Genomic DNA, 14,700 nt, shown 5'->3' on the forward strand with positions numbered 1-14,700 from the left:
GAACAAAAAACAATCTTCTGAGAAGTACAACTCCTTTGTATTTGGTTGTCTACAGTGTGTTAGACACAGTAATAAGGTATTTGGAGATTTCCACTTTAGTATTATGGGTTGAATATTGATTGCAGTTTAACATACATTTTTTTCTGGGTTGGAAGCAGAATGTAGTCTAGATTTTAACACTAGTATGGCCTTAACAGAGGTCCACGCCAATCGACTCATTTGTTCTCTTTCAAAGTGATTGCTGCCAAGCGGCCATTGCTTTAATTTGATTGATGTGTGGTTACCAAGCCAGGGATTTGGTTGTAATTACTCTTTGTGCTCCCCGTGAGAAGGAAATTAATCAAGCTATTATGTTGCTTCTAGTTTATTATTAGGATGCAATAATTGAATAAACCAACCTCACTTGTCTTCAAAGTCACTCCTGATTGCAGCGCACTGCAACCAGTGGAAGGTTAAAGGGTAGGCTGCTGCTGAAAGTGAGATGAAGATTTTAAGCATAATTCCTATTTGGAGATTATGTAACCATTCTTGTTGAAGTGATGTAGGGCTTGTAATTAATTTGATCAGGAAACTCATTTTTTAAATATGAAGTCTGTGTACAATGAGATTTTATTTTCATCAAAACTTATTTTATCCTGTCCAGGGTGTACCCCGCCTCTCGCCCCTAGACCGCTGGAGATGGGCACCAGCTTCCCCGCGACCCACTATGGAATAAGCGGTGGAAAATGACTGACTGACTGACTTATTTTATCTACAAACAGCAGTTTAAACACTAGTGCTCATATCAATGTTTATATTCATATCAATAAAACCCCGAATAAGAGTTTAAGACCATTTTTGTGCTTTTAAAATGTTTTACCCACAATTTTCTACAGTCAGAATATCAACCAAAAATACATTGCCTTATATTAAGACTCACACTGCCCAAATCTAGTTAAAAGCTTGTCTTCATCTACCTTTTAAAAGAATTAAGACAGTCTAAAGGCTGGTGCAATGCATTCCACACCATGAGGGTAACTGCTCTAAAATCATCTATTTCCTCTTGTCTTTGACCACAAAATCTCCAGAAGAGGGCTTGTGGAGTTTTGAAAGGTCAGATATATATGCTGGAGCATGGCGGCAAAGCACTAAACTTTTAAAATGGATTATAAAATACACCAGTAGCCTAAGTAACAAACAGGGGATAAAGTGTGAACTCTTATGTGGTTTTATTAAAAGTATTTATGCAGTATTGTGTACTGACTGGAGAGGCTTGTTCTTATTTTTATTTTTTATCAAAACTTTTTTTTAAATGTATTCAGCTCTTTTAAAAATTATGTTCTCAATATTATTCTTCAGATTGTATTTTCCCCAATACTTTAAAGATTGCATGCCATATCCCATATGAAGAGAAGTAACCTTGATGCTCAATCCTAATCCTCCAAACTGCTATACTCAAGATTTTACATGACCTCAGAAATAATTTGACTCGGAATAATGCTTGTATTACAAACTATTAGTTGTGCATTTGATGCTGTTAGACACCACCCTACTAGACAGGCTCAGACAGATTTGAATTTCTGGAAATGTGCTGGAGGGTTAAGCTCCTACTGTATATCAGCAATAGAATATTTTATTGAAAATACAGAAAAGTGTTCATCTGAATGTTACGAGTTAAGCTGAGGTGTTCCACAGAGCACAACTTTACGTTCTGCACTTTTTAATCTTTATGTGCTGCCGCTGGGTAAAGGCATACATTTTCATAGTTACACTGGTGACACACAACTCTATATTGCTGTGTCTCCGGATTATCCCAGATCCAGTGATGCACTTTTTAACTGTATTTTAGATATTAAGTCATGGCTGGCAGAGTTTTACTTATTGGCACAGACACTCAGACGCTCAAACTTACAGTGCAACTTTGTTTCTGATTAATTTTCAAGAATGACATTTCAAGGACATGGCAGAGTCAAAGATTGCACCAAGGTTGTGAGACTTGGTTGAACAAAGTAGCCCTGTACCCCATGGTATTTCTTGGTTACAGATATCCACCTGTCAGAGTCAATAATCAGGATTTTAGTCTTATCTGAGTTCACCTGATGGGACAGCTTTTCACAAAACCACTATTTGATGCTGGTAAGACAAAGATGATGTCATCATCAGCACAGAAATGATATGCCACATAAGCAAAATTGCCAAATTATTAGTCCTAGGTGGAAATCTATACTGGAAAGAGGATAGGTCCCAGGACTAAACCATGAGGTTCCCCACATGATAGGCTCTTAATATAAGTCATGATCTGTTTGCAGAAAAAGTGAACATTTTGATAGAAGTGAAAGCACTGGCTCTAGAGTCTTGATATGTCAGCTACTTTCTGGAGCCAGTTATTCAAAGTACCATGATTAACTGTGTCAAAGGCAGATGTCAGAGCCAGCATAATAATTGCTGTGAGTTTCCCAATATCAGCTGACATCATTATATAACTAGAAATCTTTGAGTAAAACACTTTCTGTTTAGTGGTGCTTACAGAAAGCAGATTGAAACTTGACAAACATCTCAGGCAAACTCCACACAGAAAGACTCGGGCTGGGATTTGAAACCAGGAACTCACCGAGAGGCTACAGCACTAATCACCACTGTGTAGCCTTCCAAATGGATACCTGTATTTCTAAATGTCAAACTTTGATGCTAAGGCATGTTTTGACACCTATTGACATTTTCCAAAAGATCTGAAGGCAGTTTTAATAATCTTGTGGTTGACTCTTTTGCTCAGATGGTTAATTCATTGCCGCTGCTTAATTGCAGCACTGTTTGTGTTTCTTTATCTGAATGACCGCATCGAAATCTCTTAACTTGTAATCAATTGCACTTGACCTGAAAGCATCTGCTTTCATTTCACACTGAATTATTTCAACAGGTTTTGAGCGCTCTTACACCCAGCAAAGTGAAGGATGTGTCTCATTTTCTCTGTGAGACTATAATTGCATGTGTCCTTTGGGCGGTGATGAAGTTCTTTACTCAAGTCTGAAACTTGGACAAACATTCTGACTGTAATTTAAAGCTGCGTGATTTGGGACCACCCAGTTGGGGGTTTTAATTGTGGTCATAGATCATCTCTTTCCCTGTTAATTATCTCAACTATCATCACTCCTATAATAATGATGATCCATTGTTCCACATTTCTCTGACAGGGATAATGAAAAGTTTATTAGCCTCCCCCAACCTCACACAAGTGGCTGGGGGATATTTAATTTACCATTGGAAGTAAAGAAAAAAAAAAAACAAGTGTATCAGTTCTTCACTTTTAGTGTCTCTTAACGTAGAGGCTTGATAAGTCTACCAATAAATAACCATATTAATGATGAAAACAACTTAAGAAAACAACTTCTTTTTTAAATAATTAGGATGTTTAGCTTGTCAGACTGAGGACCACTCCACTGCGCAGAACAATGCCTCGTCGGTATTTTTCAACTTAAAGGAAATATACAAATGAATACCCGAGTCAAAGTAGTCAAAATGTGATTTGTGTTTTCTAGATGAACTAGTCATCTAGTTTAAATGGGTTTATAAACTGTGTATTGTTTGGAAATTTGCACAAAAAGTATGAGGTTGCAGGATTCAGTTCAGATTCATACCTTATTGTTATTTTTGCCAGGCTGGAAATTTTCCACCATGTTTTGGGGAGCTTTCAAAATGAGAGCTAATTCCTCCAGTGCCAGATGTTCTTTTTGTGCTGGCGTTTCACCATCGGTTGTATTGATCCTTCCTGGTGTGTCTGACTTGTTTGCCACAGTTTATTATTCACTTGCTCTCCTGGGGACGAGGAGTCTTGACTACCTCAATCAGGGGGATGGAACACCTGTGTGGATGGCATGGCAACCAAGATAACACAAACATCAAGTTGAATGGATTTTTTTGTTGGTGGATCCTGCAGTACATCTAAGGTTCAAATACTCAACAATTCTTTTCACTAATCTTAGAAAAATCCCAAACATCAATGCTGAACTAAGCATATTAACTAAACATAATATTACCTTTTATGAAAAGCACAAAATAAAAGATCTTCTTTTTAATCGATTGTATATCATGTATATATTTTATTTTGTATAGTGACACCTGTTAGGAATATTTCAAAATGAATAGCTCTTCAATGTTCCCGTGTATATGAGCATCCATTTGAAAGAACCCAGACATACTTCGAAATAAAAGGGAACTTAACTTTTCAACATGGAACAATAAAGGGGTAAGTAATTTAGAGAACATATTCAATGATGAAAGATTTCATACCCTTTTAACATTTGGAAAATTCATATGGTATTAAATATAAAAACAATTCTTTAAATATCACCAACTAAAACCTTATCCAGTCCAAAACAAAAAAAACAAAATCATAGAACTAACTCTTGTAATAAATAGCTTCCTTTAACTTTAGCCCACAAAGTTACTCTAAAAAACTAATATAAAATTCTTACAAGTAGATTTAGCAATTTTCTTTTCCTATCAGTTGATCTATCTAACGGTATAGATCTTAGATATTGGAATACAATTTCCACAACCACCTTTAGAGGATCAGTTGTGTACAGATGTTTGATGAGGTCTCAGCATGAATAAAATAAACAAAAAATTTGTAATGAGGATCTAATTATCTGACCTAGATTTCAGAAAATTAACTATGCACTTCATAACTGTATCCTTTTTACAAATGTAAGAAATTAGTAACACAGAGGCTCAGGTGTGGAACTCTGTGATAACACCAGAGAATTTAAAAGTCATTCATGGAGAAGAGAAAAGGATCACATTTATCAGACCCAGGGTGAGTTTTTCTGTGTTAAAGAGCAACGTTCCTCAAACAGGATGCGCAGAAATTCAGATTCATTTTTCTTCGTACAAAATGGTGTCATTGTCCTATTTGGCAAAATGCTATTTCCATCAACCCTAAAGGTTTTTCTTATTCCATCATTTCAGCTACAAAGAAAAACTATTAAACTATGTGAAAGGGCTTTAAACCTTTGCTGTTTTATTCACAAAAAAATCACAGTCAATAAATTCCCAGACTAGGCAGAAAACTGGTGCAATTTATCCTATATTATTTTATTAAATAAATTACTTATAAGCTAAGTCACAGCCATTGAAAACTCAACTGTTTCTGGCCTGGGCTAGGCATCCAGAATCCTAACAGCGCCTCTGCTTAATAGTTTTCTATCTGTCAAGAAAAATGAACTAAATTTTGATTTTGTGACAGGCGTAAAAGTTGCACAAAAAATACTCTACTACTTTTTTGCAGTTATTTATTTACAATTTGAATCACATTAAACCAGAGGCACACATAAAGTAGTACTACACAATCTATGTTTGTGAGAATATTCCTTTAGATTTTAAAGAAACAACAGCAGCTTGCACGGCTAGTAGAATGAAATAACATTGTTTGTTGACTAGAATGGGATCAGCTCATCTGTGACTACATTTCCAGATCCAGGTTTGTACTTCTGAAACAAAACTAAAACAGGATATTTGCTGAATTATTTAAACACCAGATGAAGTGGTTTAACTGACAAATATCTAATCCTGACTAGAAATCAGTAAAAACATCAACAGCAACAAAAGTCACAATCAAAAGAAAAGCTTTGTAGGTCCTTTAGAACGCCCCAAGAACTATTGACCAAGATGACTTTAAACTATTGTAAGAAAGTCAGATTCCTTGGAAAGAAGTCATTAAAAACAAAGGTTGACTGAAGACTTTTGCCCAGCACAGGGCCCATTGGTTTTGTCTTTTCCTGAGTTTTGTATAGATTGTAATGTCATAAGACATAATAGCTCACCAACAGCAGGTTCCTTCCTATGAATATTAAATGTGTATAAAATGAAAGTATCAATGATCCAATATAACTCTTAGAAAGAATGCAAAAGAGACTGGAAAATGTTACGATAAGGGTGTCATAGCAATTTCAGTAAGGCTGTCAAATAAGTGAGGATTTATTTCTGCAAGACAATCAAGAACACACTGTATACTTGCTGGAACAAAAGCCGTTAAAAGATTTTACCTTCCAATTGAACAGCGCAAGATAGACTGGACCCTGTGGGCTTAGGTTGTCCAGGCACAATTGTTGCACATAAATAAGAGCAGAAGTGAGGGGGAGTGCATGTGCAATGGGTCACAATAGGTAGTGTGCAAATGTCCCTCTGGTGTGCCTGCATTCAATCTAGTAAAATCTGATTCTGTCACAATGAAGTGTCCTCACACAGGAGAAGAAAAGGTTTTATTCAGATGTTGCATTTTTGTTGTGTCTCCACAGATTCACATCCGGCTCTTCACACTCTAAAGCTGTCTCAGAAGGCCATGCTAAAGCAAAGTGTCAGCCATTTTTTTTCACGTACTTGATTTAAGTTGACACAATACGGATTTAAATGTAAAGTGTGTCGCAGAGAATAATTTTAACATCTAGGGATGCAATCTGCTTTAATCTCAGTCTAAAATTGTGCCTTTTAAATGCAAATGCAGAAACGTTTTTTTTTTTTTTTTTTTTTGCAGCACAATAGTTTGTTTTTTCTGAAAGTAGGCAGACAGGAAATGGGGTGGAGAGAGGGGGAAGAGATACGACATGCGGGCCGGGACTCAAACCTACGACAGCTGCATCCAGGACTTAGGCCTCCATACATGGGTCACACGCTCTTCCCATGCGCCATGAGCCGCGCCCCAGAAACAATTTTTCAGGCTCTTTTAAATTGCTGCCTTCATGCTTCCTGGGAACCTGTACAATCCCAGCTGATGTTGTAAACATAAACCCTGAGAGGAAGCTGGTATTCTGCCCTGCAACTGGCTGGTTACTAAAGAGGTCCCTTAGATATTGTATCAGTCTATCCATTTTTCATTATAAATGGGATGCTGAGAGTGAAACGTAATATAGATTAATGATCCTGTTGTCACACTGGCTGTCAGTGATGTTTCATTTAATATTTTAAATTAATAATTTAATTTAAAAAATATAAGGAATATAGGTTTGAATACACTTTCTTTAAAACTGCTTTCAGCAATTATGTTTTTTGAGTATTTTCTCATCTTGCTGTTTTGCACAAAATGCCAGCAAATATTGAAAACGGAAAGGGTGCTGATGCAATTCAATGAAATAATCAGTAATATCAAAGTCATATTTACTTCTATGTTTCATACTTATTCTTAACATTAGGTTACTTAGAAAGGCTATATACTTCTACTTGAGAAAACTAAAGTCTCTTTATTAAGCACTTCTCATCTCTTTATCTTGATATCTGATTCTCATTTTCTGTTCTTACCTGTTTGTGTTAGCTACTGCTTCTTTAAGGAACCCAACCCAAAAGGTCTAACCTATTTCAATTTAGTCAGCTAAAGTGTCAAAAAGGGGAACTGCAATGAAGCTGTTTACCTTTGAGATCTGCAGACCTTGCCACTAACACTGTGTTATGGAAATGTGTTAAAGTAAAATGGAAATTTTATTACATCTGGCTTAAGCAGAAATGTATTGATCAGAATCAGAATCAGAATCAGAATCAGCTTTATTGCAAAGTTCGTACATACAAACAAGGAATTTGACTCCGATACACTTTGCTCTTTGGTTTGTTTTTGCATTACATAATATACATATTTACAATGTACAATATACACATATATAAATAAAATGGTGCATTTGCAACATCTGTATGCTGTTGTTTTGTACTCTATTGAATGTTCATCAGAGAAACAGCCTAGGGGAAGAAACTGTCTCTGTGGCGGCTGGTTTTAGCAAACAGTGCTCTGTAGCGGCGACTTGAAGGTAAAACTCTAAACAGTTTATGTGCAGGGTGTGTGGGGTCTGCAGAGATTTTAGCAGCTCTTTTCCTGACCCTAGACCTGTATAAGTCCTGGATGGAGGGAAGGTCAGCCCTGATTATTCTCTCTGCAGTCCTGATTATTCATTGCAGTCTGGACCTGTCCTGTTTTGTGGATGAACCAAACCACACTGAGATGGATGAAGACAGGATAGATTGAATGATGTCAGTGTAGAAGATGACCAGCAGCTCCTGTGGAAGGTTGAACTTCTTGAGTTGCCTCAGGAAGTACAGTCTCTGCTGGGCCTTCTTTCGAACAGTGTCTATGTGTGAAGACCATCTCAGGTCCTCAGAGATGGTGGTTCCTAAGAACCTGAAGTTATCCACAGCCGATACAGTGTTGTTGAGGATGGTGAGGGGGGTGTATGGGGCTGGTGTTCTCCGAAAGCCCACCACCATTTCCACAGTCTTGAGTGGGTTGAGTTCAAGGTAGTTCAGCCGATCCACCTGCTGTCTGTATGCAGACTCATCCCCATCCTGGATCAGTCCAATGATAGTGGTGTCATCTGCAAACTTAAGGAGTTTCACAGACGAGTCCGCTGAGGTGCAGTCATTTGTGTACAGGGAGAAGAGGAGTGGGGATAGAACACACCCCTGGGCACCAGTACTTATTGATCTGGATCGGGAGAAGATGTTCCCCAGTCTCACCTGCTGCTGTCGGTCCATCAGGAAGCTGTTGATCCACTGATGTCACCTAACCTAACAGGACTTTAACAGAGACTGAGACAAACCTTTTTCAATTGAGTTCAAAATAATTTTAAGTCTTAATTGGGTTAACTGAATAAAAATCAAGGGCAAAGACAAGCCTTGTGATATCAGGATTGTTCATCATAAAATTCCAAGAAATCCAACTGACAGATTTTGTGATACTGCGTATATTTAAATGCATATAATGCAAAATATTACCAAAGATGTTACTACCTAAAGTTTTTGTCCTTTCAATGGCCCTTGAGAGTTCAAAAGCAATTGAAATGTGCTAGGATACAGAACTGCATAGCATTTAATATCATTAAGAAGAATAAAAAATGAAAAGATAAGAATATTTTTGCTATTTGGTTTTAAATATCTGTGAGGAAAATTTGAAGGTCCAAATATAAAATTACAGCAACAAGACTGGAGAAGCTTTCATTCTTTCATAGAAAATGAAGAGAAAGTAAATTTAGTTTGAACTCAAAGCATCTCTGCTCCCTATCTCCATCCTCCTCTTCCTAATTTATGTATCATTGGAACATCACACGTTCTAGTGTGAAGTGAAATTGTAAGAATATATTTGGCAAAAGTGATAATATGTTAGCCTGTTTTATTAGGGTAGGTGTTAGAACACCGAGGTGAAAAATCCCATTCTCACTGTCTTGTTTGCCTCATGTTTTTGAGCCATCTGTTTTTGTCGGCATCAACGGTGAGGTAAGAAGCAGAGAGGAGAGGACCGTCACACTGGGAGGAGGTAGACTCTGCCCTTGTGACAAAGACTGGAACAAGAGGAAGTGACAGGATGATCACTTCTCTTTTTTCTAAGAATTTCTCATCACAGGAGGAGGTGTGTTCGTAAAGCGTGACTCATCCTCTGACAGAAAGGGGTCAGAAAGTCAGAAGGTAGAATGTTTCCTGTGTCTGCACTCTCTGAGCAAGCATTTCTGTTGAGCTGTATTTCAGCAGCGGATTTGGGCCGACTTTATCCAGCAGTCTCACTTTTACCTGCTTCAAGCTGTTTCATAGCAAACAAAGCCTGCACGGATTTCCAAGGATTAGTGTACACATAATTCTTCCTCATCAAGCGCGCCGTCATTTAATCCACTCTGTTCTCGCATTTGTTTAAAGTCTTTTTGTCAGCTTGGTGCTTCGCATTGACCCCTTCGATGCCTCTGGCTGCTCCAGACACATTCAAGAAGTGGATGTATATAGTACGGTGTGTCGGTGAGGGAAAGAAGAAAATAAGGGATTACAAAAAGTGTTTATAGCTTGAAAAGTTCTAGCAATGAACATTGAACGCCAGACTAAAGGGGCATACATTTGCTGTTGTTTTTATTTGATTTAATTTAGAAGTCATCAGCTGCAACTCCTAAAGTGACATCAAATAACAAAGAAGCCAAATAAAAGGAGAAAGCTTTGGGTCACTTTTCACTTCGTCTATTTTCAGCTACACAAAACAGACTTTTCACAGCAAATGTTTTGGGTTTTCTACTTCTCTGCCAAGATAATTGAGTGTATATTGCTCAGATGTTCACAGGAAGCAAGCTGCTTTTATTTCCACTGGCTGGAGCATAATTAAATGTCTTCATGCTGAACTAACAAAACTTCCACATTCGATTAAAGGGGACGTTACTGTTAGAAGAGAGAGGTTTGACAATAAACTGGAAAATATTTTACATTCCTGTAGTTTTCTGCTGTTTGGTCCAAGCTGCTATCATGATGAGCTGAAAAATCCATTTTATGGAAGCGAAACAAATCAATTTGTTGTTGTGCTGGTCCAGGGGATGATATTCAGCAAAATCACATAAAAAAGGTTCCAAGATGATTAATTACACATGGTCCCCTTTTTTTCCAGTGTTCTGGAAAGATTAACACACTCTGGAAACAAATTCAAATTATTCAAGTTTTAAATGCTAATATAGTATATGAGGAGGAAAGATTGTGTAGATAATAGCATTTCTCTGACCAGGGTTTATTACTGAGTGGTTCTTGTGTGGAGAAGCCAGTTTATAGCATATATTTTCCTCCTTTTTGAGGTTGTTACATTATATATTCTTATTGGTGTAATGGCACTGTTAATTACACCTCATTCCACAATTCCTGAATGTTTTATTAGGCCAACCATCCGAAGATATGTAGCTGGGGCATGTTTGAAGTTTTATTGTGTGGTTTGATAATTGTATCAGAAAATAATTGTAATTGGATCGAAGTGAATGATCTCTTTTAGTTTTGTCTGGCAACATAGTCTTATAGTCATGAGATTTGTGTCATTACCAAAAGAACTACATCATAACCACAGATGCTGAAAAAGATTTCCTTTTAATGGGAAATGTGCTCAAACATCGACAAAAAAGTCTCAGAAACAGCACACAAAAATACAATTTATTTTATATAGCTCAACATTTTGTGAACCCAACATTCTTAACATTTGTATCTCAATTTGTATTTTAATTATGAATGGAAATTACTTAGTAATGACAACATGAATCTCGGGTCATAAAAAAGGGAGCCTCCCCCAGCTGGTATGTCCAACAAAATATACCAAGATTGTGTAAAAAAATAAAGACGTGTACATAATTTTAAAAGCTCGGTTTCCATTAAAACCTGTGAAAAGCTGTCATCAAAAATCACAAAAAATGCTGAATTTCAAAAGCTTTAAGACCTGCACTTCGCTCAAAACATAACAATGACAAGAACTGGGAAGCTGCTAGCTTGTTAGAAAGGTCATCGGGCTCTATTTCTGCAAACATTGCTCCGCAGCAACTTAACGTTTACAGACGGAATTGCATGCCTTCTTTTTGTTAGAGTATGCATGCACACTAGTACAACTTCTGTGACATTTGCTTTGTACGTCTTCTGGTATTTTTTGTGTGAATATGCAAAGTGAGGAAAATACTCAATACTTCTAGCTACTTCGGTGTTAAAAGAGGAATTCTAGAAAGAATATTATTAAAATTATAAATATCGCACACCCTTAGTCTACATATACCTCTCTGTGTCTGTGGACCTTGTTGCTAGTATTCATATTAATTTGTTTTGGTTGAACCACCGTTTTCCACTCACAAGGCAGAGCTGGACTGTGACAAAAACTCAGCACAGGCATTTTTGGTCCAGGTGGCCAACCATGATGGTTCAAATATGACTCTGCAGGTGATTCTTGTAAAAATGTGTGCATACAATTGAAACATGCATATGCTTGTAAAAACAGACGTCTTTCAGATTCAATCTTGAACCTCCTCCTTCTTGGCGAGTGCCGCGCCCCCCAATAACAATGCACAATATGTGCTCCAGAAACGAACGGAAATCAGGTGTAAACCAAGTGTTCACCTGTACTGATTTGACTAAACCAAATACTAGGAGACATGTTAGGGAGAGGAGAAGAGCGTAATTTCGGTCATTTATTTAAACAATAATTTTTAATTAAACTTAATGTTATTTAATCATGACCCTTTGTGGACAGAGTGAACAGACATTTATTTGGCCCTACACAAGGAGAAATTTGTCCAATCACAAGTTTGCTTAAAGGTTGTCGTCCTCATCAGCCTCCTTGATCAGACTAATCATCCTTCTGGTGGCTGTCTCATCTCCCCTAACACCTTTCCCGCACTCGATCATGTCGAAGCACGCAGTCTGCCATTTTACATTATTAGATCCCTGTCAGGGGGCACTTCCTCTGACTCTGAGAGGCCCGCGAAAATGAAGGCGAGGAAGATAGAAAGCGACGGCTCCTGCCTGCTTGGTGCAGCGGGAAGTGGAGGAGACGGTGCTGATGGACTAATCTGTTGCTCTGATTATCTTCTCATTACAGTCAGAAGGGAGCCACTCGCTGAAGAGGAGAATTTGTAATTACTCTCATGACTAAAACAGAGAATATTTATCACGGCTTTGACTGCAGGCCCACATCAAATCACTCAATTTATCAACTCATTTGTAGATGAAGATTGTTTATGGAAGAGTTGTTGCAGCATTTCTTTAGAAGTAGGAAATAGTTTGCTTAACCATTCATTGATTTTCCATACCCCTTTGATCCTCACAGGGGTGACGGGGTACTGCTGCAGGGTATACCCTGAGCAGGTTATCTATCACAGGGTAACACAGACACATACAGGCACTCATACATGCACACACTCTCAGTTAAGGACAATCATTCTTTTAAAGATTTTTACTGGCCTTTATTAACAGTTACAAGACAGGAAACGGGCAGAGACAGAGAAGAGTGAAAGACATGCAGCAAATGTCAGGAATCAAACCCAGGACATGGCCGCGTCATGGACTATAGCCTCTGCATATGGAGTGCCTGCTCTAGCGCTACACCATGCAAGGCCCCAGCTAAGGACAATTTTTAGGGTGACCTGTAAACCTGACATGCACTGTGGAAGACCAGAGTACCTTGAGAAAATTCACACATGTACAGGGATAATTTGTAAACTCCACGCCAAAAGGCACTGTCAGGTATTTAAACCCAGAATCTTCTTGCAAGGTAGCATTGCTAACAACTGTTCCACCATGCATTCAGCTTCACCACCTGAATGACAAAAAAAAACAAACAAGTGAAACAAAGGGTCAAGGTGCAGAATATACAGGGTTTGGACAATGAAACTGAAACACCTGGTTTTAGACCACAATAATTTATTAGTATGGTGTCAGGACTCTTTTTGCGGCCCATACAGCATCAATTCGTCTTGGGAATGACGTATACAAGTCCTGCACAGTGGTCAGAAGGATTTTAAGCCATTCTTCTTGCAGGATAGTGGCCAGGTCACTACGTGATACTGGTGGAGGAAAACGTTTCCTGACTCGCTCCTCCAAAACACCCCAAAGTGGCTCAATAATATTTAGATCTGGTGACTGTGCAGGCCATGGGAGATGTTCAACTTCGCTTTCATGTTCATCAAACCAATCTTTCACCAGTCTTGCTGTGTGTATTGGTGCATTGTCATTCTGATACATGGCACCGCCTTCAGGATACAATGTTTGAACCATTGGATGCACATGGTCCTCAAGAATGGTTCGGTAGTCCTTGGCAGTGACGCGCCCATCTAGCACAAGTATTGGACCAAGGGAATGCCATGATATGGCAGCCCAAAACATCACTGATCCACCCCCATGCTTCACTCTGGGCATGCAACAGTCTGGGTGGTACGCTTCTTTGGGGCTTCTCCACACTGTAACTCTCCCAGATGTGGAGAAAACAGTAAAGGTGGACTCATCAGAGAACGATACATGTTACACATTGTCCACAGCCCAAGATTTGCGCTGAAACCGATGTTTGGCATTGGCGCTGAAACCGACGTTTGGCATTGGCATGAGTGACCAAAGGTTTGGCTATAGCAGCCCGGCCGTGTATATTGACCCTGTGGAGCTCCGGACAAACAGTTCTGGTGGAAACAGGAGAGTTGAGGTGCATATTTAATTCTGCCGTGATTTGGGCAGCCGTGGTTTTATGTTTTTGGATACAATTCGGGTTAGCACCCGAACATCCCTTTCAGAATGCTTCCTCTTGCGTCCACAGTTAATCCTGTTGGATGTGGTTCGTCCTTCTTGGTGGTATGCTGACATTACCCTGGATACCGTGGCTCTTGATACATCACAAAGACTTGCTGTCTTGGTCACAGATGCGCCAGCAAGACGTGCACCAACAATTTGTCCTCTTTTGAACTCTGGTATGTCACCCATAATGTTGTGTGCATTTCAATATTTTGAGCAAAACTGTGCTCTTACCCTGCTAATTGAACCTTCACACTCTGCTCTTACTGGTGCAATGTGCAATCAATGAAGACTGGCTACCAGGCTGGTCCAATTTAGCCATGAAACCTCCCACACTAAAATGCAAAAAAAACAAAATATTTCTAAGTGTGTAATTTCTTTTTTTTTTTCTTTTGTGCTTCCTGCACAGCTCAGAAACAACAGCATCCTTCCAGCCGCTTCAGACAGATGATGGGAAAGCTGCTGACACGAGGGTGGACAGCGCAGACAGGAACGGCTGCATCAAAGGAAGCGGACGTAAACACCACAGCCACCGCAGGCCCAGAATGTGAGTTAGTCTCTGCGCTCTTGCTGATGCTAAAATGAAATGCTTCAAAAATCATCAAAAGGGTTTCCTAAGCTCAAACAACAAGCACCGGGAAACAGATAAGAGGGCTTAGAAATCAATCCATGTTAAAGATGTAGGAGTTTTGATGAGAGTGA

General features: G+C 38.7%; 1 protein-coding gene across 1 annotated transcript in view; it reads left to right on the forward strand.

The window, feature by feature from the left end:
- Positions 1-14,700, forward strand: part of srrm4 (serine/arginine repetitive matrix 4) — an 87,926-nt gene that overhangs the window by 36,786 nt on the left and 36,440 nt on the right. The window contains exon 2 of the mRNA XM_047381254.1: positions 14,408-14,545. Within this exon, the coding sequence (XP_047237210.1) occupies positions 14,408-14,545 (138 nt within the window). The remainder of the gene's footprint in view (positions 1-14,407; positions 14,546-14,700) is intronic.

This window comes from Girardinichthys multiradiatus, chromosome 12, assembly GCF_021462225.1.
Source record: "Girardinichthys multiradiatus isolate DD_20200921_A chromosome 12, DD_fGirMul_XY1, whole genome shotgun sequence".
Lineage (NCBI taxonomy): Eukaryota > Metazoa > Chordata > Actinopteri > Cyprinodontiformes > Goodeidae > Girardinichthys > Girardinichthys multiradiatus.